At 46.1% G+C, this 26,382-nt stretch overlaps 1 protein-coding gene across 1 annotated transcript in view; it reads left to right on the top strand.

Moving 5' to 3' along the window:
• Nucleotides 1–20,318, top strand: part of iars1 (isoleucyl-tRNA synthetase 1) — a 163,954-nt gene extending 143,636 nt beyond the window's left edge. Inside the window, exons 29-34 of the mRNA XM_055869922.1 lie at nt 3,546–3,722; nt 4,515–4,629; nt 5,728–5,853; nt 12,260–12,406; nt 12,856–13,008; nt 19,083–20,318. Of these exons, the coding sequence (XP_055725897.1) occupies nt 3,546–3,722; nt 4,515–4,629; nt 5,728–5,853; nt 12,260–12,406; nt 12,856–13,008; nt 19,083–19,165 (801 nt within the window). The 3' untranslated portion in view covers nt 19,166–20,318. The remainder of the gene's footprint in view (nt 1–3,545; nt 3,723–4,514; nt 4,630–5,727; nt 5,854–12,259; nt 12,407–12,855; nt 13,009–19,082) is intronic.
• Nucleotides 20,319–26,382: the final 6,064 nt, after the last annotated feature.

Raw genomic sequence — 26,382 nt, 5'->3', positions numbered from 1 at the left:
TCGCTGTCGGCTGGGCTGCAACTCTCTGTCGGCTGGGCTGCAACTCGCTGTCGGCTGGGCTGCAACTCGCTGTCGGCTGGGCTGCAACTCGCTGTCGGCTGGGCTGCAACTCGCTGTCGGCTGGGCTGCAACTCGCTGTGGGCTGGGCTGCAACTCGCTGTCGGCTGGGCTGCAACTCGCTGTCGGCTGGGCTGCAACTCGCTGTCGGCTGGGCTGCAACTCGCTGTGGGCTGGGCTGCAACTCGCTGTCGGCTGGGCTGCAACTCGCTGTCGGCTGGGCTGCAACTCGCTGTCGGCTGGGCTGCAACTCGCTGTCGGCTGGGCTGCAACTCGCTGTCGGCTGGGCTGCAACTCGCTGTCGGCTGGGCTGCAACTCGCTGTCGGCTGGGCTGCAACTCGCTGTGGGCTGGGCTGCAACTCGCTGTCGGCTGGGCTGCAACTCGCTGTGGGCTGGGCTGCAACTCGCTGTCGGCTGGGCTGCAACTCGCTGTCGGCTGGGCTGCAACTCGCTGTCGGCTGGGCTTGTGCCATTGTGTTTACCGACAGAACAGCAAGAGGAACTGCCCCATTTGTGTCTCTGTACTGCACTGACACAAAATGACTGATGATTAGTTGAAATAAATTGATAATAAGAAGATTGTGGGAGTTGTACTGTTAGATTTCAGTGCAGCCTTTGATATTATTGACCATAACCTGTTGAGAAAACTTATGTGTTATGGCTTTTCAACCTCTGTCATATCGTTGATTCAGAGCTATTTATCTAATAGAACACAGAGGGTTTTCTTTAATGGAACCTTCTCTAATGTTAAACATGTAAAGTGTGGTGTACCACAGGGCAGCTCTCTAGGCCCTCTACTCTTTTCTATTTTTACCAATGACCTGCCACTGGCATTAAACAAAGCCTGTGTGTCCATGTATGCTGATGACTCAACCATATACGTGTCAGCAACCACAGCTAATGAAGTCACTGAAACCCTTAACAAAGAGTTGCAGTCTGTTTTGGAATGGGTGGCCAGTAATAAACTGGTCCTGAACATCTCTAAAACTAAGAGCATTGTATTTGGTACAAATCATTCCTTAAGTTCTAGACCTCAGCTGAATCTGGTAATGAATGGTGTGGCTGTTGAACAAATTGAGGAGACTAAATTACTTGGCGTTACCTTAGATTGTAAACTGTCATGGTCAAAGCATATAGATTCAATGGTTGATGGGGAGAGGTCTGGCTGTAATAAAGAGATGCTCTGCTTTTTTGACACCACACTCCACAAAGCAAGTTCTGCAGGTTCTAGTTTAGTCTTATCTCGATTATTGTCCAGTCGTGTTGTAAAGTGCTGCAAAGAAAGATCTAGTTAAGCTGCAGCTGGTCCAGAACAGAGCGGCATGTCTTGCTCTTCATTGTAATCAGAGGGCTGATATAAATGCTATGCTGCCAGTCTCTCTTGACTAAGAGTTGAGGAGAGACTGACTACATCACGTCTTGTTTTTAGAAGAAACATTAATGTGTTGAAAATCCCAAATTGTTTGCATAGTCAACTTACACACAGCTCTGACACACACACTTATCCCACCAGACATGCCACCAGGGGTCTTTTCACAGTCCCCAAATCACACAGCTCTGATACACACACACTTCCCCCACCAGACATGCCACCAGGGGTCTTTTCATAGTCCACAAATCCAGAACAAATTCAAGAAAGTGTACAGTATTATATAAAGCCCTTATTGCATGGAACTCCCATCTCAAATAAACAGTAAACCTGTTTTAAAAAAACACAGATAAAGCAACACCTCTCCCCTATTTGACCTAGATAGTTTGTGTGTATGCATTGATATGTCGGCTACGTGTGCCTTTATAAATGTATGTAGTTCTGTCCTTGAGCTGTTCTTATCTATTGATGTTCTGTATTATGTTTCATGTTCTGTGTGGAACCCCAGGAAGAGTAGCTGCTGCTTTTGCAACAGCTAATGGGGATCTATAATAAACCCCAGGAAGAGTAGCTGCTGCTTTTGCAACTGCTAATGGGGATCCTAATAAAATACCCCAAAATACCCTCCCTACATTCAGGCTATACTCGAACCCTACACTCCAACTCGAGCACTCCGTTCTGCCTCCTCTGGTTTCTTGGCCGACCCCTAGCTCCTGCTCAGCCCAATCCAAGCTCTTCTCTGTCCTGGCCCCCCCCAATGGTGGAACCAGCTTCCCCCTGATGCTAGGACAGCAGAGTCCCTGTCCATCTTCTCTCTGAAGCTAGGACAGCAGAGTCCCTGTCCATCTTCTCTCTGAAGCTAGGACAGCAGAGTCCCTGTCCATCTTCTCTCTGAAGCTAGGACAGCAGAGTCCCTGCCCATCTTCCCCCTGGGACAGCAGAGTCTCTGCCCATCTTCCCCCTGAAACTAGGACAGCAGAGTCCCTGTCCATCTTCCCCCTGAAGCTAGGACAGCAGAGTCCCTGTCCATCTTCCCCCTGAAACTAGGACAGCAGAGTCCCTGTCCATCTTCCCCCTGAAGCTAGGACAGCAGAGTCCCTGTCCATCTTCCCCCTGAAGCTAGGACAGCAGAGTCCCTGTCCATCTTCCCCCTGAAGCTAGGACAGCAGAGTCTCTGCCCATCTTCCCCCTGAAGCTAGGACAGCAGAGTCCCTGTCCATCTTCCCCCTGAAGCTAGGACAGCAGAGTCCCTGTCCATCTTCTCTCTGAAGCTAGGACAGCAGAGTCCCTGTCCATCTTCCCCCTGAAGCTAGGACAGCAGAGTCCCTGTCCATCTTCCCCCTGAAGCTAGGACAGCAGAGTCCCTGTCCATCTTCCCCCTGAAGCTAGGACAGCAGAGTCCCTGTCCATCTTCCCCCTGAAGCTAGGACAGCAGAGTCCCTGTCCATCTTCCCCCTGAAGCTAGGACAGCAGAGTCCCTGTCCATCTTCCCCCTGAAGCTAGGACAGCAGAGTCCCTGTCCATCTTCCACCTGATGCTAGGACAGCAGAGTCCCTGCCCATCTTCCACCTGATGCTAGGACAGCAGAGTCCCTGTCCATCTTCCCGAACGCACCTGGCTACCTCTTCAAAGAGTATCTTAAATAATCCCTCTCCTCAACTCGACCCCCCCCCCCCCCCCGTATCTTAAATAAATGTACCACCCATCAATAAGATCTAATGTTTATGAAGGTCACTTAGTTCCGTCTGATGAGAATACAGTGTACGAGCAGTATATTACCTTTTACCTGGACAAGGTGATTCAGTAATCCATCAGATGCAGCCCTTACTCTACCCTTCTTGGGTCACCTGGTGCCCTCAGATGAGATCACAGGTTGGACTCCATTCCGTTTCAATTCAGAAAGTAAACCAAATACAACATTTTCCCCATTTTTGAAAAGCTTGGAAGATAATTTTAAATATCAGTGTACTTCCTGAATTGAAATGGAATTGACCCCCAACCCTGCAGTGTACTACAGCTGTGAGCCGGCAGGTGATTTACCTGGACAGTGTGATCAGGGTCCTAGGCCCTGTTTGATCCAACCCTAACCCCTGTGTGTGTGTATTTACCTGTCTACAGGGTCACCTGGTGCCTTCTGATGAGATCACAGTGTACTACAGCTGTGAGCCGGCAGGTGATTACCTGGACAGTGTGATCCGGGCCCACACAGACTTCATCCTGGCAACCACCAAGGCACCACTCGAGACCTACCCGGTCCCCAAAGGCTCCGGCGTCATCGTGCAGGAGAAAACACAGGTTGGTTGGGTTGACGTTTAAACACCACGTTATTAGACAGAACGTAAAATGCTTTCAATCCCTCCGTGTGGGTTAAAGCAACAAACAAATATATATATTAATTCATGTAATTAAAATATATATATTAATTCATGTAATTAAAATATATATATTAATTCATGTAATTAAAATATATATATATTTTAATGTAATTAAAAACTTTTGTTCCTAAATATGAATGGTTTTCATGTTTCCTCCCTCTGTGGTTTTATCTACGGGTTTTCATAATGTTTATCTGTGGTTTTCATAATGTTTATCTGTGGTTTTCATCATGTTTATCTACGGGTTTTCATCATGTTTATCTACGGGTTTTCATCATGTTTATCTGTGGTTTTATCTACGGGTTTTCATCATGTTTATCTGTGGTTTTATCTACGGGTTTTCATCATGTTTATCTGTGGTTTTCATCATGTTTATCTGTGGTTTTCATCATGTTTATCTGTGGTTTTCATCATGTTTATCTGTGGTTTTCATCATGTTTATCTGTGGTTTTCATCATGTTTATCTGTGGTTTTCATCATGTTTATCTGTGGTTTTCATCATGTTTATCTGTGGTTTTCATCATGTTTATCTGTGGTTTTCATCATGTTTATCTACGGGTTTTCATCATGTTTATCTGTGGTTGTATCTACGGTTTTCATAATGTTTATCTGTGGTTTTATCTACGGGTTTTCATCATGTTTATCTGTGGTTTTCATCATGTTTATCTGTGGTTTTCATCATGTTTATCTGTGGTTGTGTACTGTACTATAGTTGAAGGGTTCGGACCTGGACCTCACCATAGTGAAGGGAGCAGCTGCCTCTCGAGCTCCTCTGACTGGACCAGCCTGCGCCTACGTCAACCTCCGACTCAACAACAAGGAACAAGGTATATTTCTAGACTTATAGAATTAGATTGACCCGAGCTTTTTACTTTACCTTTGGTCGTGGTCTCACTACTGCTGCACCCCAGGGCTCAATTGGATTGGACCCCAATTCTGGGTTTGTTTATCTAAATTGTCAGTATTGGTGTGTAATGGAACACATTATAACAAGGGGTCGATTTCATTAAATTTGGGATGTAAATTGAAATTCCAATTCAAGAATGGACGAATTCGCACCCTAAAGAGGTAAAAAAAAAAAAAAAAAAAAAAATATTTAATTTTTTTTAATCCTTCTGAAATTGGTGGACTTTGTCAAACTAGTTACCACACAAAAACATGGAGGAATGAAACATAATCTATTGTATAGAAGTGTTGGCTTAAAAGGTGGACTCAATAGTAAAAGTAAATATAAATGTGATAAAAGCACTAAATTTGGCAACAGAGGTACATTCAGAAAGTACTCAGACCACTTGACTTTCTCCACATTTTTTTATGTTACAGCCTTATTCTAAAATCTAAATAAAATAAAAAATGAAAACACAATCTACACACAGTAGCCCATGATGACATCACAATACCCCATAATGACATCACAATACTCCATAATGACATCACAATACTCCATAATGACATCACAATACTCCATAATGACATCACAATACCCCATAATGACATCACAATACCCCATAATGACAAAGCAAAAAAAGGTTTGCAAATGTATTCAATATTATTTTATTTTTTTAAACAGAACTTATTTACATAAGTATTCAGACCCTTTTGCTATGAGACTCGAAATTCAGCTCAGGTGCATCCTGTTTCCATTGATCATCCTTGAGATGTTTCTACAACTTGATTGGAGTCCACCTGTGGTAAATTCAATTGATTGGACATGATTTGGAAAGGCACAAACCTGTCTATATAAGGTCCCACAGTTGACAGTGCATGTCAGAGCAAAAACCAAGCCATGAGGTCGAATGAATTGTCCGTAGAGCTCCGAGACAGGATTGTGTCGAGGCACAGATCTGGGGAAGGTTACCAAAAAATAAAAGCCCTGTTCATGCTTTAAACAAATAAATGCCATTTTTTTGTTCTGTCTCTGTCAGAGGGTGTGGTTCTCCTGGAGAACCCTAAAGGAGATATCTGTCTGGACATGGCCAAGCTGAGGCAGGTCTGCGCCAGTCTCTTTGGTCTCAACAACACCAAGCTCTGTGTTTTCAACGGCAAGACTGGTAAGATGGCACGCTCACACTTCGAATCCCAAATCAACCCCTATGTCAATAGAGCCCCCACAGTGGAGGTGTCATAATTACCCATAAAACCTAGCGGTCAAACAGGGAAATGGTTCCAATTTGTTTTTCCATCGTTCATTTTTCCCCATAGGTGATTTTCAGAAACTAGGGCTGTGTTTCATGTAGGTTTTACCCTGTTTTGATAACCGTGTAAATCTCTCTCGGACGAGGTGACTTTTATCAAAATATTCGGCTCTATTTACTCTCCGATTCAAAAAATGCTAATTTGCATCAAAGAAGACATTATGCAAAACTACAAATCCCTGCAAGCTCCTGCACGTTGTCTCTGACACCTTTGCTAACAGGTATTGACAATTTTAAAATGTTTTCACAGAATTGTCCATGGAAAGAAATGTAGCCAATTTTTTTTTTTTTATTACTACATTTAACTCACATTAGATAGTTCATACAGAGATTCTTACCTTTGCCTCGATTTGTCAGTCTCGTCCAGATCATCATGGTATTTGTAGTTCTTTATGATAGCCACATTAGCAGCTAATTAGCGTTTCATTTTTTGGCAGGTAAATATGGCCGAAATATATAGATAAAAGTCACCTTGTCCTATAGAGATTTACACGGTTATCAAAACGTCACTCCAGGGTAAGTCAACATGAAACACAGCCCTTATTGGAAGTTTTTCTAAAATCCCCCTACGGGGAAAATGAAGGGTGGGAAAACGATTGGAATCATTTCCCTGTTTGACCGCTAGGTTTTATGGGTATTATGACTCATTGGGACACTCACAAGCCTCCTATACATACACAGCCTTCAGAAAGTATTCACACCCCTTGACATTTTCCCACATTTGGCTTTTACGGCCTGAATTTAACATTTAATACATTTAGTTTGTCACTGGCCTACACACAATACCCCATAATGTCAAAGTGGAGTAAAACAAAAAGTTGACTAATTAATAAGAAATGAAATGTCGTTAATCAATACGTAAATAAGGAAGAAGTAATTTCACCATGAGGCAAATTGTGACTTTAAAATAGTTTGTTTTATGGCTGTGATGGGAAATGCTCTGTCTGTCTGTAACCGCGGTCGGTCTGTCTGTCTGTAACCGTGGTCTGTCTGTCTGTAACCGTGGTCTGCCTGTCTGTCTGTCTGTAACCGTGGTCTGCCTGTCTGTCTGTCTGTAACCGTGGTCTGTCTGTTTGTCTGTAACCGTGGTCTGCCTGTCTGTCTGTAACCGTGGTCTGTCTGTCTGTAACTGCGGTCTGTCTGTCTGTCTGTCTGTAACCGTGGTCTGTCTGTCTGTCTGTAACCGTGATCTGTCTGTTTGTCTGTAACCGTGTTCTGCCTGTCTGTTTGTCTGTAACCGTGGTCTGTCTGTCTGTCTGTCTGTCTGTAACCGTGGTCTGTCTGTCTGTAACCGTGGTCTGTCTGTCTGTAACCGCGGTCTGTCTGTCTGTCTGTAACCGTGGTCTGTCTGTCTGTCTGTAACCGTGGTCTGTCTGTCTGTCTGTAACCGGGGTATGTCTGTCTGTCTGTAACCGTGGTCTGTCTGTCTGTAACCGTGGTCTGTCTGTCTGTCTGTAACCGTGGTCTGTCTGTCTGTCTGTAACCGTGGTCTGTCTGTCACCGTGGTCTGTCTGTCTGTAACCGTGGTCTGTCTGTCTGTAACCGTGGTCTGTCTGTCTGTAACCGTGGTCTGTCTGTCTGTAACCGTGGTCTGTCTGTCTGTAACCGTGGTCTGTCTGTCTGTAACCGTGGTCTGTCTGTAACCGTGGTCTGTCTGTAACCGTGGTCTGTCTGTAACCGTGGTCTGTCTGTAACCGTGGTCTGTCTGTAACCGTGGTCTGTCTGTCTGTAACCGCGGTCTGTCTGTCTGTAACCGCTGTCTGTCTGTCTGTCTGTAACCGCGGTCTGTCTGTCTGTCTGTAACCGCGGTCTGTCTGTCTGTAACCGCGGTCTGTCTGTCTGTAACCGTGGTCTGTCTGTAACCGTGGTCTGTCTGTAACCGTGGTCTGTCTGTAACCGTGGTCTGTCTGTCTGTAACCGCGGTCTGTCTGTCTGTAACCGCGGTCTGTCTGTCTGTAACCGCGGTCTGTCTGTCTGTAACCGCGGTCTGTCTGTCTGTAACCGCGGTCTGTCTGTCTGTAACCGTGGTCTGTCTGTCTGTAACCGTGGTCTGTCTGTCTGTAACCGTGGTCTGTCTGTCTGTAACCGTGGTCTGTCTGTCTGTAACCGTGGTCTGTCTGTCTGTAACCGTGGTCTGTCTGTCTGTAACCGTGGTCTGTCTGTCTGTAACCGTGGTCTGTCTGTCTGTAACCGCTGTCTGTCTGTCTGTAACCGCTGTCTGTCTGTCTGTCTGTAACCGCGGTCTGTCTGTCTGTCTGTAACCGCGGTCTGTCTGTCTGTCTGTAACCGCGGTCTGTCTGTCTGTCTGTAACCGCGGTCTGTCTGTCTGTAACCGCGGTCTGTCTGTCTGTAACCGCGGTCTGTCTGTCTGTAACCGCGGTCTGTCTGTCTGTAACCGCGGTCTGTCTGTCTGTAACCGTGGTCTGTCTGTCTGTAACCGTGGTCTGTCTGTCTGTAACCGCTGTCTGTCTGTCTGTAACCGCGGTCTGTCTGTCTGTAACCGCGGTCTGTCTGTCTCTGTAACCGCGGTCTGTCTGTCTGTAACCGTGGTCTGTCTGTCTGTAACCGCGGTCTGTCTGTCTGTAACCGTGGTGAAATGTTTGATAACCCCTTCACTTCCTGGCCTTAGAGTTTGACGGTATTCCCTGGCTATGACTAGAGACTGGCGGGTGATTTTAGAATCGTGATGAGGTAGCCCAGCTTGAGACTAGTATAGTGCATATTAGCTTTAAAACTGCTACATTTCTCTCAGCCACATGATAAAATGTGTAGGGTGGTAGCTCGCTGGACTGGAGTAGCTTAGCCTACATGTCGGGTGGTTCTGTCTCTAGCTTAGCCTACACGTCGGGTGGTTCTGCCTCTAGCTTAGCCTACATGTCGGGGTGGTTCTGCCTCTAGCTTAGCCTACATGTCGGGGTGGTTCTGTCTCTAGCTTAGCCTACATGTCGAGTGGTTCTGCCTCTAGCTTAGCCTACATGTCGGGTGGTTCTGTCTCTAGCTTAGCCTACATGTCGGGGTGGTTCTGCCTCTAGCTTAGCCTACATGTTGAGTGGTTCTGCCTCTAGCTTAGCCTACATGTCGAGTGGTTCTGCCTCTAGCTTAGCCTACATGTTGGGTGGTTCTGTCTCTAGCTTAGCCTACATGTCGGGTGGTTCTGCCTCTAGCTTAGCCTACATGTCGGGTGGTTCTTTCTCTAGCTTAGCCTACATGTCGGGTGGTTCTGTCTCTAGCTTAGCCTACATGTCGAGTGGTTCTGCCTCTAGCTTAGCCTACATGTCGGGGTGGTTCTGCCTCTAGCTTAGCCTACATGTTGGGTGGTTCTGCCTCTAGCTTAGCCTACATGTCGGGTGGTTCTGTCTCTAGCTTAGCCTACATGTCGGGTGGTTCTGTCTCTAGCTTAGTCTACATGTCGGGTGGTTCTGTCTCTAGCTTAGCCTACATGTCGGGTGGTTCTGTCTCTAGCTTAGCCTACATGTCGGGTGGTTCTGTCTCTAGCTTAGCCTACATGTCGGGTGGTTCTGTCTCTAGCTTAGCCTACATGTCGGGTGGTTCTGTCTCTAGCTTAGTCTACATGTCGGGTGGTTCTGTCTCTAGCTTAGCCTACATGTCGGGTGGTTCTGTCTCTAGCTTAGCCTACATGTCGGGTGGTTCTGTCTCTAGCTTAGCCTACATGTCGGGTGGTTCTGTCTCTAGCTTAGCCTACATGTCGGGTGGTTCTGTCTCTAGCTTAGCCTACATGTCGGGTGGTTCTGTCTCTAGCTTAGCCTACATGTCGGGTGGTTCTGTCTCTAGCTTAGCCTACATGTCGGGTGGTTCTGTCTCTAGCTTAGCCTACATGTCGGGTGGTTCTGCCTCTAGCTTAGCCTACATGTCGGGTGGTTCTGTCTCTAGCTTAGCCTACATGTCGGGTGGTTCTGTCTCTAGCTTAGCCTACATGTCGGGTAGTTCTGCCTCTAGCTTAGCCTACATGTCAATTGGTTCTGTCTCTAGCTTAGGCTACATGTTGAGTGGTTCTGGGGACTAGCCACTAGCTTAGCCTACATGTTTGGTGGTTCTGGGGACTAGCCACTAGCTTAGCCTAAATGTTGGGTGGTTCTGGGGACTAGCCACTAGCTTAGCCTAAATGTTGGGTGGTTCTGGGGACTAGCCACTAGCTTAGCCTACATGTCGGGTAGTTCTGCCTCTAGCTTAGCCTACATGTCGAGTGGTTCTGTCTCTAGCTTAGGCTACATGTTGAGTGGTTCTGGGGACTAGCCACTAGCTTAGCCTACATGTTTGGTGGTTCTGGGGACTAGCCACTAGCTTAGCCTAAATGTTGGGTGGTTCTGGGGACTAGCCACTAGCTTAGCCTAAATGTTGGGTGGTTCTGGGGATTAGCCACTAGCTTAGCCTGCATGTTGAGTGGTAGCTAGCTGGAATGGAGTAGCTTAGCCTGCATGTTGGGTGGTTCTGGGGACTAGCCACTAGCTTAGCCTACATGTTGGGTGGTTCTGAGGACTAGCCACTAGCCTAGCCTACTTGTTGAGTGGTAGCTAGCTGGAGTGGACTAGCTTAGTCTACTTGTTGAGTGGTAGCTAGCTGGAGTGGACTAGCTTAGCCTACTTGTTGAGTGGTAGCTAGCTGGAGTGGACTAGCATAGCCTACTTGAGTGGTAGCTAGCTGGAGTGGAGTAGCTTAGCCTACTTGTTGAGCGGTAGCTAGCTGGAGTGGACTAGCTTAGCCTACTTGTTGAGTGGTAGCTAGCTGGAGTGGACTAGCTTAGCCTACTTGTTGAGTGGTAGCTAGCAGGAGTGGACTAGCTTAGCCTACTTGTTGAGCGGTAGCTAGCAGGAGTGGACTAGCTTAGCCTACTTGTTGAGCGGTAGCTAGCAGGAGTGGACTAGCTTAGCCTACTTGTTGGATGGTTGTCAGTGATGACAGGCATCATCCTGGGACTGAGACCAGTTCTATTCATAATATGTATATCTCCTGGGACCCCTGGACCAATATAGTACTGTACCATTCCCTCCCTGGTTTCCCTCACAAGGCTGCTGTTTCTCTCTCTCACACACACACACACACACACACACACACACACACACACACACACACACACACACACACACAGACACACACACAGACACACACACACACACACACAGGAATATGACAACAAAAAACATTGGAGGACTTATGAAATGATTGATTTTATTGGACAGGTTAGTGATGAACAGATGGCGTTTAAAGAGCGGTTCTCACACAACTCAAAAAACATTTTATTTCCCTCGTGTGAATTATTACAAGAGATTGAGGTGTTTTGTATATTTCAGACCTGTCCGGTAACCGAGGGCTGTATGTTTCAGACCTGTCCGGTAACCGAGGGCTGTATGTTTCAGACCTGTCCGGTAACCGAGGGCTGTATGTTTCAGACCTGTCCGGTAACCGAGGGCTGTATGTTTCAGACCTGTCCGGTAACCGAGGGCTGTATGTTTCAGACCTGTCCTGTAACCGAGGGCTGTATGTTTCAGACCTGTCCGGTAACCGAGGGCTGTATGTTTCAGACCTGTCCTGTAACCGAGGGCTGTATGTTTCAGACCTGTCCGGTAACCGAGGGCTGTATGTTTCAGACCTGTCCGGTAACCGAGGGCTGTATGTTTCAGACCTGTCCGGTAACCGAGGGCTGTATGTTTCAGACCTGTCCGGTAACCGAGGGCTGTATGTTTCAGACCTGTCCGGTAACCGAGGGCTGTATGTTTCAGACCTGTCCGGTAACCGAGGGCTGTATGTTTCAGACCTGTCCGGTAACCGAGGGCTGTATGTTTCAGACCTGTCCGGTAACCGAGGGCTGTATGTTTCAGACCTGTCCGGTAACCGAGGGCTGTATGTTTCAGACCTGTCCGGTAACCGAGGGCTGTATGTTTCAGACCTGTCCGGTAACCGAGGGCTGTATGTTTCAGACCTGTCCGGTAACCGAGGGCAGTATGTTTCAGACCTGTCCGGTAACCGAGGGCAGTATGTTTCAGACCTGTCCGGTAACCGAGGGCTGTATGTTTCAGACCTGTCCGGTAACCGAGGGCTGTATGTTTCAGACCTGTCCGGTAACCGAGGGCTGTATGTTTCAGACCTGTCCGGTAACCGAGGGCTGTATGTTTCAGACCTGTCCGGTAACCGAGGGCTGTATGTTGCAGACCTGTCCGGTAACCGAGGGCTGTATGTTGCAGACCTGTCCTGTATATTTCAGACCTGTCCGGTAACTGAGGGCTGTATGTTCTTGTTATTCCAGAGTTGACTGGTAAGTGTGATCTGCTGTCTCTGAATGGGAAAACCCTGTCGGTGACCTCAGGCTCCAGTCCCAGTGACTCCTCTCCCAACTCTGACTCTCTGGTGTGCCCTTACGTCAACCTCCGATTGGCCAACTGTCAGCCTGCCGGTACGTTTAATTGACCACTTCCTCTTCCTCTCGCTCCACTACACACCTGCTTCCTTCTCACTCAACTTCTTTTTGAAAGGTTATTTTTTCAGTTTATTATGTCAATGCATCTTCAGACATGTATGATGTTACATTTACATTACATTTAAGTCTTTTAGCAGACGCTCTTATCCAGAGCGACTTACAGTAGTATATTGAGATGAACAAGGTTCCAACTGGCTTATACCAAACCCCTGCCAGTGAGTAACTCGGGCCCAATGGCAACTAGGATTTGATACCGTCAACTATCCGGTTCCCAGCTCATTTCCTGACAGATTAGTTTTTTTCTTCCTCGTCAGACCCGGGATTCGAACTGGGAACAGTTACTGGTTTGGTTTGTCTCTCTAACCGCTAGGCTACGTGCTGCTACTGATGTGTACTGATGCTATGTATGTCATGTGTCTCCGTAGAGTGTCAGAGTGGAGATGTGGGGACCCTGCTGCTGGTCAATCCTGTCGGACACGACTGCCTGACCCACAATGCTTTGCTGTCTGAGACGGCCAAGTTGTTCGGCCTCCGCGGCCGCAGGCTGAAACTCTACCTGGACGATCTGCTCACCCAAGGTAAGACAGACACCACCAGAACAAAGTCCTATTTTGTTTGCGTCTCCGTGTTGTCTTCAATGCGTCTAGGATGTCTACTGGCCAGGCCCTAGCAGCGCTCAGAGAATGGGCTGGGAAACACTCTCTCGACTTGGCCCTAGCATGGGCTGGGAAACACTCTCTCGACTTGGCCCTAGCATGGACTGGGAAACACGCTCGTGACTTGGCCCTAGCATGGGCTGGGAAACACTCTCTCGACTTGGCCCTAGCATGGGCTGGGAAACACTCTCTCGACTTGGCCCTAGCATGGGCTGGGAAACACTCTCTCGACTTGGCCCTAGCATGGGCTGGGAAACACGCTCGTGACTTGGCCCTAGCATGGGCTGGGAAACACGCTCGTGACTTGGCCCTAGCATGGACTGGGAAACACTCTCTCGACTTGGCCCTAGCATGGGCTGGGAAACACGCTCGTGACTTGGCCCTAGCATGGGCTGGGAAACACTCTCTCGACTTGGCCCTAGCATGGGCTGGGAAACACGCTCGTGACTTGGCCAGAGCAGGATCTAGGAAACTCCACTCGAACGCTACTTGAGTCCTGCTTTAGTTGTGTTCTTTCTGCTACTTTCCAACGTTTCCCCATCAATCCAACTGTGTCTACGTTCAGGCTAGAGGACATGTACTGCTCTACTACACATTTAACTGTAGCCCGTACTACCACCTCCACACGTTTCACTGTAGCCTGCTGGCCTCCGCTCTGTAGTTTGCTAACCCTGTGCCAGTGATCCTTGACTTTTAAACTGGTTTAATGTTGACCTTGAACCAGCAGCAAAGCAGCAAGTCCTGGGCTGAGGAAACCTCCCTGTCCAATTACTGTGTCTGACAGACTGCCTGACTGCCCTGGCAGACGGGCTGGTTTGACTTACAGCTCATAGGTCTTCCTACCTAATTAGGTGGGACTAGAAGAAGCATCACTCCCGACCTATAAATCTTCGTCATGCTTTGTTCTCATTCTTCTGCACGCTTCTCCTCTTACACGTTCATTGCTAGAAACGTTGTTTCAACTTTAAAACGTGTGGAATGATCTGGAATATTGTGCTTACATTTTACTTTTTTATATTTTTGATACTTTTTAACTCTGTAAAATGTTTACTTTGTGTCCATCTTCGTTCGTGTTAATGGGACTTTTTTGTGTCCATCTTCATTCGTGTTAATGGGACTTCCCCCCCCCCCATCTTCATTCATGTTAATGGGACTTCCCCCCCCCCCATCTTCATTCATGTTAATGGGTCTTCCCCCCCCCCCCCCCATCTTCATTCATGTTAATGGGACTTCCCCCCCCCCCCCATCTTCATTCATGTTAATGGGACTTCCCCCCCCCCATCTTCATTCATGTTAATGGGACTCCCCCCCCCCCCCCCCCCATCTTCATTCATGTTAATGGGACTTCCCCCCCCCCCCATCTTCATTCATGTTAATGGGACTTCCCCCCCCCCATCTTCATTCATGTTAATGGGACTTCCCCCCCCCCCCATCTTCATTCATGTTAATGGCACTTCCCCCCCCCCCCCCCATCTTCATTCATGTTAATGGGACTCCCCCCCCCCCCCCCCCCCCCATCTTCATTCATGTTAATGGGACTCCCCCCCCCCCCATCTTCATTCATGTTAATGGGACTTCCCCCCCCCCCCCCCCCATCTTCATTCATGTTAATGGGACTTCCCCCCCCCCCCCCCCCATCTTCATTCATGTTAATGGGACTTCCCCCCCCCCCCCATCTTCATTCATGTTAATGGGACTTCCCCCCCCATCTTCATTCATGTTAATGGGGCTTCCCCCCCCCCCCCCCCCATCTTCATTCATGTTAATGGGACTTCCCCCCCCCCCATCTTCATTCATGTTAATGGGACTTCCCCCCCCCCCCCCATCTTCATTCATGTTAATGGGACTCCCCCCCCAATATTCTAGAACTCCCCATTGTGACATCATGAATTACAACATTAACTGTTAAATAATGTAACTTTTGACAAATCAACGACTTTGACCGTTTTCCCAACAAAAAAAAACGTACGAGCTTGTGAAATCTTGGTATCCTTCGCTGCTATTCAAATCTGCAATCGGGAACCGAAATATCTTATACGGATCAAACGGTCGGAGCTTTGAGTGGTCAAAATGTCATTTGACCGAGTTGGAGGGTATGACATCTTGGTCTTATCTGCAGTTCAAATCTGAAATAACACATAAATATCTGCTGCCAATAAAGAGGAAAAAGCTGTTTTTAGTAACCATATCAACTCATTTAGTTAACTTCCCACTGTTGATCTAACTACTATGGGAACTTTCAAATTATAACAATGGGGGGGGAGCACGTTCTAAGCATGAGCCAATGGGTGTTTCTCAATATGTAGGCTACCTTGCTCCACCCCCTCCGAGTGCGTTCTCTTGATAAGCGCTGGCACTCGCCCTACTGTATTACCTTCCCCCTCCACGGAGCCTTCTTCCAGCCAGGACAATGGCAACAATAGAGACCAAACCAGATATACACAAAGCAAAACGTTTTACTTCCTAATTGTCAGCTAGATATACTGTATGTGAATCGTAGTACTCTAGCTAGCCAAATAAGCGAAAAAGGACCTAAAACGAATGTTATGCAAGGTAGTTGTCAATACTTCGTGGGTAGCTGTAGTCTGGCAACATTTAATTCCAAAGTCGCAGTGTATTTTCTACCTAGAAACGCAACACAAGCCTACCTAGAAACGCAACACAAGCCTACCTAGAAACGCAACACAACCCTACCTAGAAACGCAACACAACCCTACCTAGAAACGCAACACAACCCTACCTAGAAACGCAACACAACCCTACCTAGAAACGCAACACAACCCTACCTAGAAACGCAACACAACCCTACCTAGAAACGCAACACAACCCTACCTAGAAACGCAACACAACCCTACCTAGAAACGCAACACAACCCTACCTAGAAACGCAACACAACCCTACCTAGAAACGCAACCCTACCTAGAAACGCAACACATCCCTACCTAGAAACGCAACACAACCCTACCTAGAAACGCAACACATCCCTACCTAGAAACGCAACACATCCCTACCTAGAAACGCAACACTACCTAGAAACGCATCCCTACCTAGAAACGCATCCCTACCTAGAAACGCATCCCTACCTAGAAACGCAACACTACCTAGAAACGCATCCCTACCTAGAAACGCAACCCTACCTAGAAACGCAACCCTACCTAGAAACGCATCCCTACCTAGAAACGCATCCCTACCTAGAAACGCAACACTACCTAGAAACGCATCCCTACCTAGAAACGCAACCCTACCTAGAAACGCAACCCTACCTAGAAACGCAACACAACCTAGAAACGCAACCCTACCTAGAAACGCAACACAACCCTACCTAGAAACGCAACACAACCCTACCTAGAAACGCAACACAACCCTACCTAGAAACGCAACACAACCCTACCTAGAAACGCAACACAACCCTACCTAGAAACGCAACACAACCCTACCTAGAAACGCAACACAACCCTACCTAGAAACGCAACACAACCCTACCTAGAAACGCAACACAACCCTACCTAGAAACGCAACACAACCCTACCTAGAAACGCAACGCTACCTAGAAACGCAACGCTACCTAGAAACGCAACCCTACCTAGAAACGCAACACATCCCTACCTAGAAACGCAACACAACCCTACCTAGAAACGCAACACATCCCTACCTAGAAACGCAACACTACCTAGAAACGCATCCCTACCTAGAAACGCATCCCTACCTAGAAACGCATCCCTACCTAGAAACGCATCCCTACCTAGAAACGCATCCCTACCTAGAAACGCAACACTACCTAGAAACGCATCCCTACCTAGAAACGCAACCCTACCTAGAAACGCAACCCTACCTAGAAACGCATCCCTACCTAGAAACGCAACACTACCTAGAAACGCAACCCTACCTAGAAACGCAACACAACCCTACCTAGAAACGCAACACAACCCTACCTAGAAACGCAACACAACCCTACCTAGAAACGCAACGCTACCTAGAAACGCAACGCTACCTAGAAACGCAACCCTACCTAGAAACGCAACACATCCCTACCTAGAAACGCAACACAACCCTACCTAGAAACGCAACACATCCCTACCTAGAAACGCAACACTACCTAGAAACGCATCCCTACCTAGAAACGCATCCCTACCTAGAAACGCATCCCTACCTAGAAACGCATCCCTACCTAGAAACGCATCCCTACCTAGAAACGCAACACTACCTAGAAACGCATCCCTACCTAGAAACGCAACCCTACCTAGAAACGCAACCCTACCTAGAAACGCATCCCTACCTAGAAACGCAACACTACCTAGAAACGCAACCCTACCTAGAAACGCAACACAACCTAGAAACGCAACCCTACCTAGAAACGCAACACAACCCTACCTAGAAACGCAACACAACCCTACCTAGAAACGCAACACAACCCTACCTAGAAACGCAACACAACCCTACCTAGAAACGCAACACAAGCCTACCTAGAAACGCAACACAACCCTACCTAGAAACGCAACACAACCCTACCTAGAAACGCAACACAACCCTACCTAGAAACGCAACACAACCCTACCTAGAAACGCAACACAACCCTACCTAGAAACGCAACACAACCCTACCTAGAAACGCAACACAACCCTACCTAGAAACGCAACACAACCCTACCTAGAAACGCAACACAACCCTACCTAGAAACGCAACACAACCCTACCTAGAAACGCAACGCTACCTAGAAACGCAACGCTACCTAGAAACGCAACGCTACCTAGAAACGCAACGCTACCTAGAAACGCAACGCTACCTAGAAACGCAACGCTACCTAGAAACGCAACGCTACCTAGAAACGCAACGCTACCTAGAAACGCAACCCTACCTAGAAACGCAACACATCCCTACCTAGAAACGCAACACAACCTAGAAACGCATCCCTACCTAGAAACGCAACCCTACCTAGAAACGCAACCCTACCTAGAAACGCAACCCTACCTAGAAACGCAACCCTACCTAGAAACGCAACCCTACCTAGAAACGCAACCCTACCTAGAAACGCAACCCTACCTAGAAACGCAACCCTACCTAGAAACGCAACCCTACCTAGAAACGCAACCCTACCTAGAAACGCAACCCTACCTAGAAACGCAACCCTACCTAGAAACGCAACCCTACCTAGAAACGCAACCCTACCTAGAAACGCAACCCTACCTAGAAACGCAACCCTACCTAGAAACGCAACCCTACCTAGAAACGCAACCCAACCTAGAAACGCAACCCAACCTAGAAACGCAACACAACCTAGAAACGCAACCCAACCTAGAAACGCAACACAACCTAGAAACGCAACACAACCTAGAAACGCAACACAACCTAGAAACGCAACACAACCTAGAAACGCAACACAACCCTAACTAGAAACGCAACACAACCCTACCTAGAAACGCAACACAACCCTACCTAGAAACGCAACACAACCTAGAAACGCAACACAACCCTACCTAGAAACGCAACACAACCCTACCTAGAAACGCAACACAATCCTACCTAGAAACGCAACACAACCCTACCTAGAAACGCAACACAACCCTACCTAGAAACGCAACCCTACCTAGAAACGCAACACAACCCTACCTAGAAACGCAACACAACCCTACCTCGAAACGCAACGTAAAACATAACAATGAATGGAAGTTAACAGAGTAAAGTGCATAAGAGAGTTTAATAGAGCAGTCTGTGGTCAGCAAGCCCTCCAATCCGTGGTCAGCAAGCCCTCCAATCCGTGGTCAGCAAGCCCTCCAATCCGTGGTCAGCAAGCCCTCCAATCCGTGGTCAGCAAGCCCTCCAATCCGTGGTCAGCAAGCCCTCAAACCCCTCAGAATAAAATGATCTAGTTTCACGTAGTAGAGACAGACCTTTGACCCACTACTCTCATTCTTTTCTTCATTTCTTACAGGTTTACCTCCTTAAAGATGCCAGGCTATTCCGTCATACTTTTCAATCGTTTGTATATTGTGTTTCAGAAATGCCAGCAGAGTGGTCGGTGAAGACGCTGGACAGGAAGACTGTGTATGTTGGAGTTGTGCCCACCACCGCAGAGGCATAGGACCGGGAACAGCCAGGCTGAAGGAGAGGGAGGAACAGCCAGGCTGAAGAAGAGGGAGGAACAGCCAGGCTGAAGAAGAGGGAGGAACAGCCAGGCTGAAGAAGAGGGAGGAACAGCCAGGCTGAAGGAGAGGGAGGAACAGCCAGGCTGAAGGAGAGGGAGGAACAGCCAGGCTGAAGAAGAGGGAGGAACAGCCAGGCTGAAGAAGAGGGAGGAACAGCCAGACTGAAGAAGAGGGAGGCTGTGTCCCAAATTATATCCTATTCCTTGTATAGTGCACTACTGTTGACCAGGGCCCAATGGTGCTCTGAGCAAAGCTAGTGCACTACTGTTGACCAGGGCCCAATGGTGCTCTGAGCAAAGCTAGTGCACTACTGTTGACCAGGGCCCAATGGTGCTCTGAGCAAAGCTAGTGCACTACTGTTGACCCAAAGCTAGTGCACTACTGTTGACCAGGGCCCAATGGCGCTCTGAGCAACGCTAGTGCACTACTGTTGACCCAAAGCTAGTGCACTACTGTTGACCAGGGCCCAATGGTGCTCTGAGCAAAGCTAGTGCACTACTGTTGACCAAGGCCCAATGGCGCTTTAAGCAACGCTAGTGCACTACTGTTGACCCAAAGCTAGTGCACTACTGTTGACCAGGGCCCAATGGTGCTCTGAGCAAAGCTAGTGCACTACTGTTGACCAAGGCCCAATGGCGCTTTAAGCAACGCTAGTGCACTATAGAAGAATAGGGTGCCATTTCAGAAACAGTCAGAGAGAACGTCTAGCTCCAAACTTCAATGAAAACCCAACATTTAAATAGTAAATCATTTCTTTCTGCTCTGTATTTCCCCCGTAAACTCTTTCACTGTCCGATTCATCCTGTCTGGTCCAATCTCCAGTGACTATCCTTTAACGTGAGTTTATTAGTTAACCTCGACCTACTCTGTACCAAATAGTGTTGACCAAACAGCTCTCTGTTTGCAGACAGTACTGTGGATGTTGTGTGGGTAAGAAATACCATTCAGTAGTGGCTACCTTCTTCTTTTTTTAAAGTGTCTGTTGTAAAACAAACGTCTCAGAACAAGAATAAAAAGAGAGAAGTGCTATTTTTGGTGGAATAAATGAAGGAACAATGGAATAAAAGTGTAACCACAGAGGAGAAATTACAGATGTTTGTGTCTTTCCCATAGATCCACAGCATACAGCCGGGCGTCTGAATGGCACTTTGTGACAACTGCTGATGTAAAAAGGACTTTATTAATACATTTCTGCCATTCTGCTTTTTATTATACAATTCCTCAGCAGTTAAACAGGCAGGTAGCCTATCGGTTAGAGCGTTGGGCCAGTAACTGAAAGGTCGCTGGTTCCAATATCTGAGCCGACAAGGTCAAAAATCTGCCGATGTGCCCTTGAGCAAGACACTAAACCCTAAATTCTCCCGTAAATCTCTCTGGAGAAGAGTTTCTGCTCTAAATGACATCTAATGTAACGCTAGGAGGAGAAGTGACTGTTGGGCCTGAATAATGTTCAACTGGGTATGGAAGAAACATTTATCTTGCCCTCTTATATTGTCCCCATCTAGCCAAAGAGGTTACTGATAGGCTGCTATGTTCTGACTAACGCTGCTGAGGCGATGATCTAGTGGAACAGCTGTCTGTGGTAAAACGTTTTAATCTAGTGGAACAGCTGTCTGTGGTAAAACGTTTTAATCTAGTGGAACAGCTGTCTGGTAACGTTTTAATCTAGTGGAACAGCTGTCTGTGGTAAAACGTTTTAATCTAGTGGAACAGCTGTCTGGTAAAACGTTTTAATCTAGTGGAACAGCTGTCTGTGGTAAAACGTTTTAATCTAGTGGAACAGCTGTCTGGTAACGTTTTAATCTAGTGGAACAGCTGTCTGTGGTAAAACGTTTTAATCTAGTGGAACAGCTGTCTGGTAAAACGTTTTAATCTAGTAGAACAGCTGTCTTTGGTAAAACATTTTAATCTAGTGGAACGGCTGTCTGTGGTAAAACGTTTTAATCTAGTAGAACAGCTGTCTTTGGTAAAACGTTTTAATCTAGTGGAACAGCTGTCTGTGGTAAAACGTTTTAATCTAGTGGAACAGCTGTCTGTGGTAAAACGTTTTAATCTAGTGGAACAGCTGTCTGGTAACGTTTTAATCTAGTGGAACAGCTGTCTGTGGTAAAACGTTTTAATCTAGTGGAACAGCTGTCTGGTAAAACGTTTTAATCTAGTAGAACAGCTGTCTTTGGTAAAACGTTTTAATCTAGTGGAACAGCTGTCTGTGGTAAAACGTTTTAATCTAGTGGAACAGCTGTCTTTGGTAAAACGTTTTAATCTAGTGGAACAGCTGTCTGTGGTAAAACGTTTTAATCTAGTGGAACAGCTGTCTTTGGTAAAACGTTTTAATCTAGTGGAACAGCTGTCTGTGGTAAAACGTTTTAATCTAGTGGAACAGCTGTCTGTGGTAAAACGTTTTAATCTAGTGGAACAGCTGTCTGTGGTAAAACGTTTTAATCTAGTGGAACAGCTGTCTGTGGTAAAACGTTTTAATCTAGTAGAACAGCTGTCTGTGGTAAAACGTTTTAATCTAGTGGAACAGCTGTCTGTGGTAAAACGTTTTAATCTAGTGGAATAGCTGTCTGTGGTAAAACGTTTTAATCTAGTGGAACAGCTGTCTGTGGTAAAACGTTTTAATCTGGTGGAACAGCTGTCTGTGGTAAAACGTTTTAATCTAGTGGAACAGCTGTCTGTGGTACAACGTTTTAATCTAGTGGAACAGCTGCCTATGGTAAAATGGTTTAATCTTTTCCTGGTAGCTTTCAGGTCATCCATTTCCTTTTAAACCGTAGAAGCATAGAGGTGGGTAAGGTGAAGTTGCCCCTGGACTCTGATTTGGGGTCAGTTTTCTGCGTTTTCCCCCAATAAATAAATTCAATCAAATGTTTATTGGTCACATGCACGTGTTTAGCAGATGTTATTGCGGGTGTTGTGAAATGCTTATAAACACACCAATACATTATAATACTGCAAAGTTGCTTAGGAGCTAGAAACAGAATGGCCATGTCTATCGGCGCCATCTTGTCATTAATGGTTTAGGTCAAACTTTTTCACCCGGGGGCCTCCTTTCCAGCGTTGGGCAAGATCCCGCGCTCCTGCATGCATCACGTCTATTTCTATAGGCACAAGCACTGTTCATGACAAACTGTTCATGACAAACTGTTCACGACAACAAACTGTTCACGACGACAAACGGTTCACGACAACAAACGGTTCACGACAACAAACGGTTCGCGACAACAAACTGTTCGCGACGACAAACTGTTCACGACGACAAACTGTTCACGACAAACTGTTCATGACAAACTGTTCATGACAAACTGTTCATGACAAACTGTTCATGACAAACTGTTCACGACAAACTGTTCACGACAACAAACTATTCACGACAAACTGTTCATGACAACAAACGGTTCACGACAACAAACTGTTCACGACATCAAACTGTTCACGACGACAAACTGTTCACGGCGACAAACTGTTCACGGCGACAAACTGTTCATGACAACAAACGGTTCACGACGACAAACTGTTCACACCCTTCTTGTTGGTGGAGAAAACATTTTGTAGGTTTAAAGAATATTTCCTGCAAATGTAACCGATGTGAAAGGGCTAGCTAGTTAGCGGTGGTGCGCGCCAGCAGCCTTTCAGTCGGTGACGTCACTTGCTCTGAAACCTAGAAGTAGTGGTTCCCCTTGCTGTTGTTGATGTGTGCAGAGGGTCCCTGGTTCGCGCCCGGGTCGGGGCGAGGGGACGGACGTAAAGTTAAACTGTTACACAAATCTACACATTTTGTCATGGGGTGCAGAGAACATGTTGCAGTTTTAAAGATAATTTTCTTGCAATTCTATGTATTTTTTCCGTGTCCAATGTGTATTTGAATGAGAAAACAAAACTACAACACTATCTATGGGCTAAAGGAACTACAAAAATAAAACGTTAGTTGACATGGGCTAGTTGATCTGTACATTTCTGACAAGTTTTAAATATCTCTCTAAGGTCTGTAATGACTGACATGACAAGAGGAACTGATTTGCAATTTAGAAATGGCGCCTTGTGTATTCTACTATTACAACGTTTAAGAGTAAGTTTAAAATGTAATAGTAGAATGCTCAAGGTGCAATTTTAATTCGGACTGAGTTCCTTTTAAAATATATCTATATTATTTAGGTTTGTGCATGACTCAGTTGATCGAGAAGGGAGCTTATATAACGTCAAGGGTCATGGGTTCGATTCCCGCCGGGGAAACCCGTACGAAAAATGTTATGCACGTATGACTAGGTTGCTTTGGATAATAGCACCGGTATAAATTGTCGGCTGAGTACAACAACAACAAAAAATCTGTAACACTATTTGGATAGTCCATCGGTCAACGCTCTAGACCAGGGGTGTCAAACTCATTCCACGGAGGGCCTAGTGTCTGCAGGTTTTTGGTTTTTCCTTTCAATAAAGCCCTAGACAACCAGGTGTGGGGAGTTCCTAACTAATTAGTGATGTTAATTCATCAATCAAGTACAAGGGAGGAGCGAAAACCCGCAGACACTCGGCCCCCCGTGGAATGAGTTTGACACCTGTGTTGTAGACTATAAGTAGGATTTCGACTAATCCTAGCTGTAACCCTAAACCTTTATTCTTACCCTAACCGTAACCTCAGCAAGCAGTTGTGTATCAACAGATTGTTTGTTGATACTACGACATCTACAGATGGAAATTCTGGACTATCCAAATAAAATGATCCCAAAAAATCCTTTACACCCACACGACACCGACTACATTAAAGGGTATTGTACGCAGGAGAAGATTCCAATGGAATAGCACACAGGTGTCAAACTCATTCCACGGGGGGCCGAGTGTCTGCGGGTTTTCGCTCCTCCCTTGTACTTGATTGATGAATTAACATCACTAATTAGTTAGGAACTCCCCACACCTGGTTGTCTAGGGCTTTATTGAAAGGAAAAAACAAAAACCTGCAGACACTAGGCCCTCCGTGGAATGAGTTTGACACCCCTGGAATAGCATTTTGGTCCAGGACCTAGTCGGTTTAATCTGCGTCCGGGAAACTGGCCCTTTAACTGCTGAGCAGTGAGAGACGAACCAGGACATGTGTTAGCATTTCAAACAGGGGGTTTTGTTGTGGACGGAAGGAGGACATCTGAAAGAACTATTATTCACACTTTTACCTAAATCACATCAACGCAGGATCAGACAGACACAGCTTTACATATATTCCCTATATAGTGCACTACAGTCCCCACTACATCTCATCATATAATACCCTATATAGTGCACTAGTTAACCCCACTACATCTCATCATTTATTCCCTATATAGTGCACTAGTTAACCCCACTACATCTCATCATACATTCCCTATATAGTGCACTAGTTAACCCCACTACATCTCATCATATAATACCCTATATAGTGCACTAGTTTCCCCACTACATCTCATCATATATTCCCTATATAGTGCACTAGTTAACCCCACTACATCTCATCATATAATACCCTATATAGTGCACTAGTTTCCCCACTACATCTCATCATATATTCCCTATATAGTGCACTAGTTAACCCCACTACATCTCATCATATATTCCCTATATAGTGCACTAGTTAACCCCACTACATCTCATCATATAATACCCTATATAGTGCACTACGGTCCCCACTACATCTCATCATATATTTCCTATATAGTGCACTAGTTTCCCCACTACATCTCATCATATATTCCCTATATAGTGCACTAGTTTCCCCCACTACATCTCATCATATATTCCCTATATAGTGCACTAGTTAACCCCACTACATCTCATCATATATTCCCTATATAGTGCACTAGTTTCCCCACTACATCTCATCATATATTCCCTATATAGTGCACTAGTTTCCCCACTACATCTCATCATATATTCCCTATATAGTGCACTAGTTAACCCCACTACATCTCATCATATATTCCCTATATAGTGCACTAGTTAACCCCACTACATCTCATCATATATTCCCTATATAGTGCACTAGTTAACCCCACTACATCTCATCATATATTCCCTATATAGTGCACTAGTTAACCCCACTACATCTCATCATATATTCCCTATATAGTGCACTAGTTAACCCCACTACATCTCATCATATATTCCCTACATAGTGCACTAGTTAACCCCACTACATCTCATCATATATTCCCTATATAGTGCACTAGTTTCCCCACTACATCTCATCATATAATACCCTATATAGTGCACTAGTTAACCCCACTACATCTCATCATATAATACCCTATATAGTGCACTAGTTAACCCCACTACATCTCATCATATATTCCCTATATAGTGCACTAGTTAACCCCACTACATCTCATCATATATTCCCTATATAGTGCACTAGTTAACCCCACTACATCTCATCATATATTCCCTGTTAAGGCGTTCCTCCTCCTCTCCATTTTCGGAAAAGGAGGAGTATTGAGGGAACCAAGGCGCAGCGAAGTTTGAACACATAATGATTTATTAAATAAACAAAATAGACAAAGACGAAAACGAACTATACTGGATATAACTAACAAAATAACAAAACGATGTAGACAGACCTGAACAAACGAACTTACATATACACGAAGCACGCTGACACAGGAACAGACTACATAAACCGAAACGAAACGAACAACCGAAACAATCCCGTATGGTGTAAGACATAACACAGACACAGGAGACAATCACCCACAAACAAACAGTGAGAATGCCCTACCTAAATATGACTCTTAATTAGAGGCAAACGCAAACCACCTGCCTCTAATCAAGAGCCATACCAGGCAAACCGAAACCAACATAGAAACAGATAACATAGAATGCCCACCCAACCTCACGTCCTGACCAACTAACACACAAAAACTAACATAAATAGGTCAGGAACGTGACATTCCCTATATAGTGCACTAGTTAACCCCACTACATCTCATCATATATTCCCTATATAGTGCACTACGGTCCCCACTACATCTCATCATATATTCCCTATATAGTGCACTAGTTAACCCCACTACATCTCATCATATATTCCCTATATAGTGCACTAGTTAACCCCACTACATCTCATCATATATTCCCTATATAGTGCACTAGTTAACCCCACTACATCTCATCATATATTCCCTATATAGTG

Source organism: Salvelinus fontinalis, chromosome 18 (assembly GCF_029448725.1).
Source record: "Salvelinus fontinalis isolate EN_2023a chromosome 18, ASM2944872v1, whole genome shotgun sequence".
NCBI classification, from domain to species: domain Eukaryota; kingdom Metazoa; phylum Chordata; class Actinopteri; order Salmoniformes; family Salmonidae; genus Salvelinus; species Salvelinus fontinalis.
The sequence above is the reverse complement of the archived record's forward strand: the minus strand, read 5'-3'. Positions and strand labels throughout refer to the sequence as shown.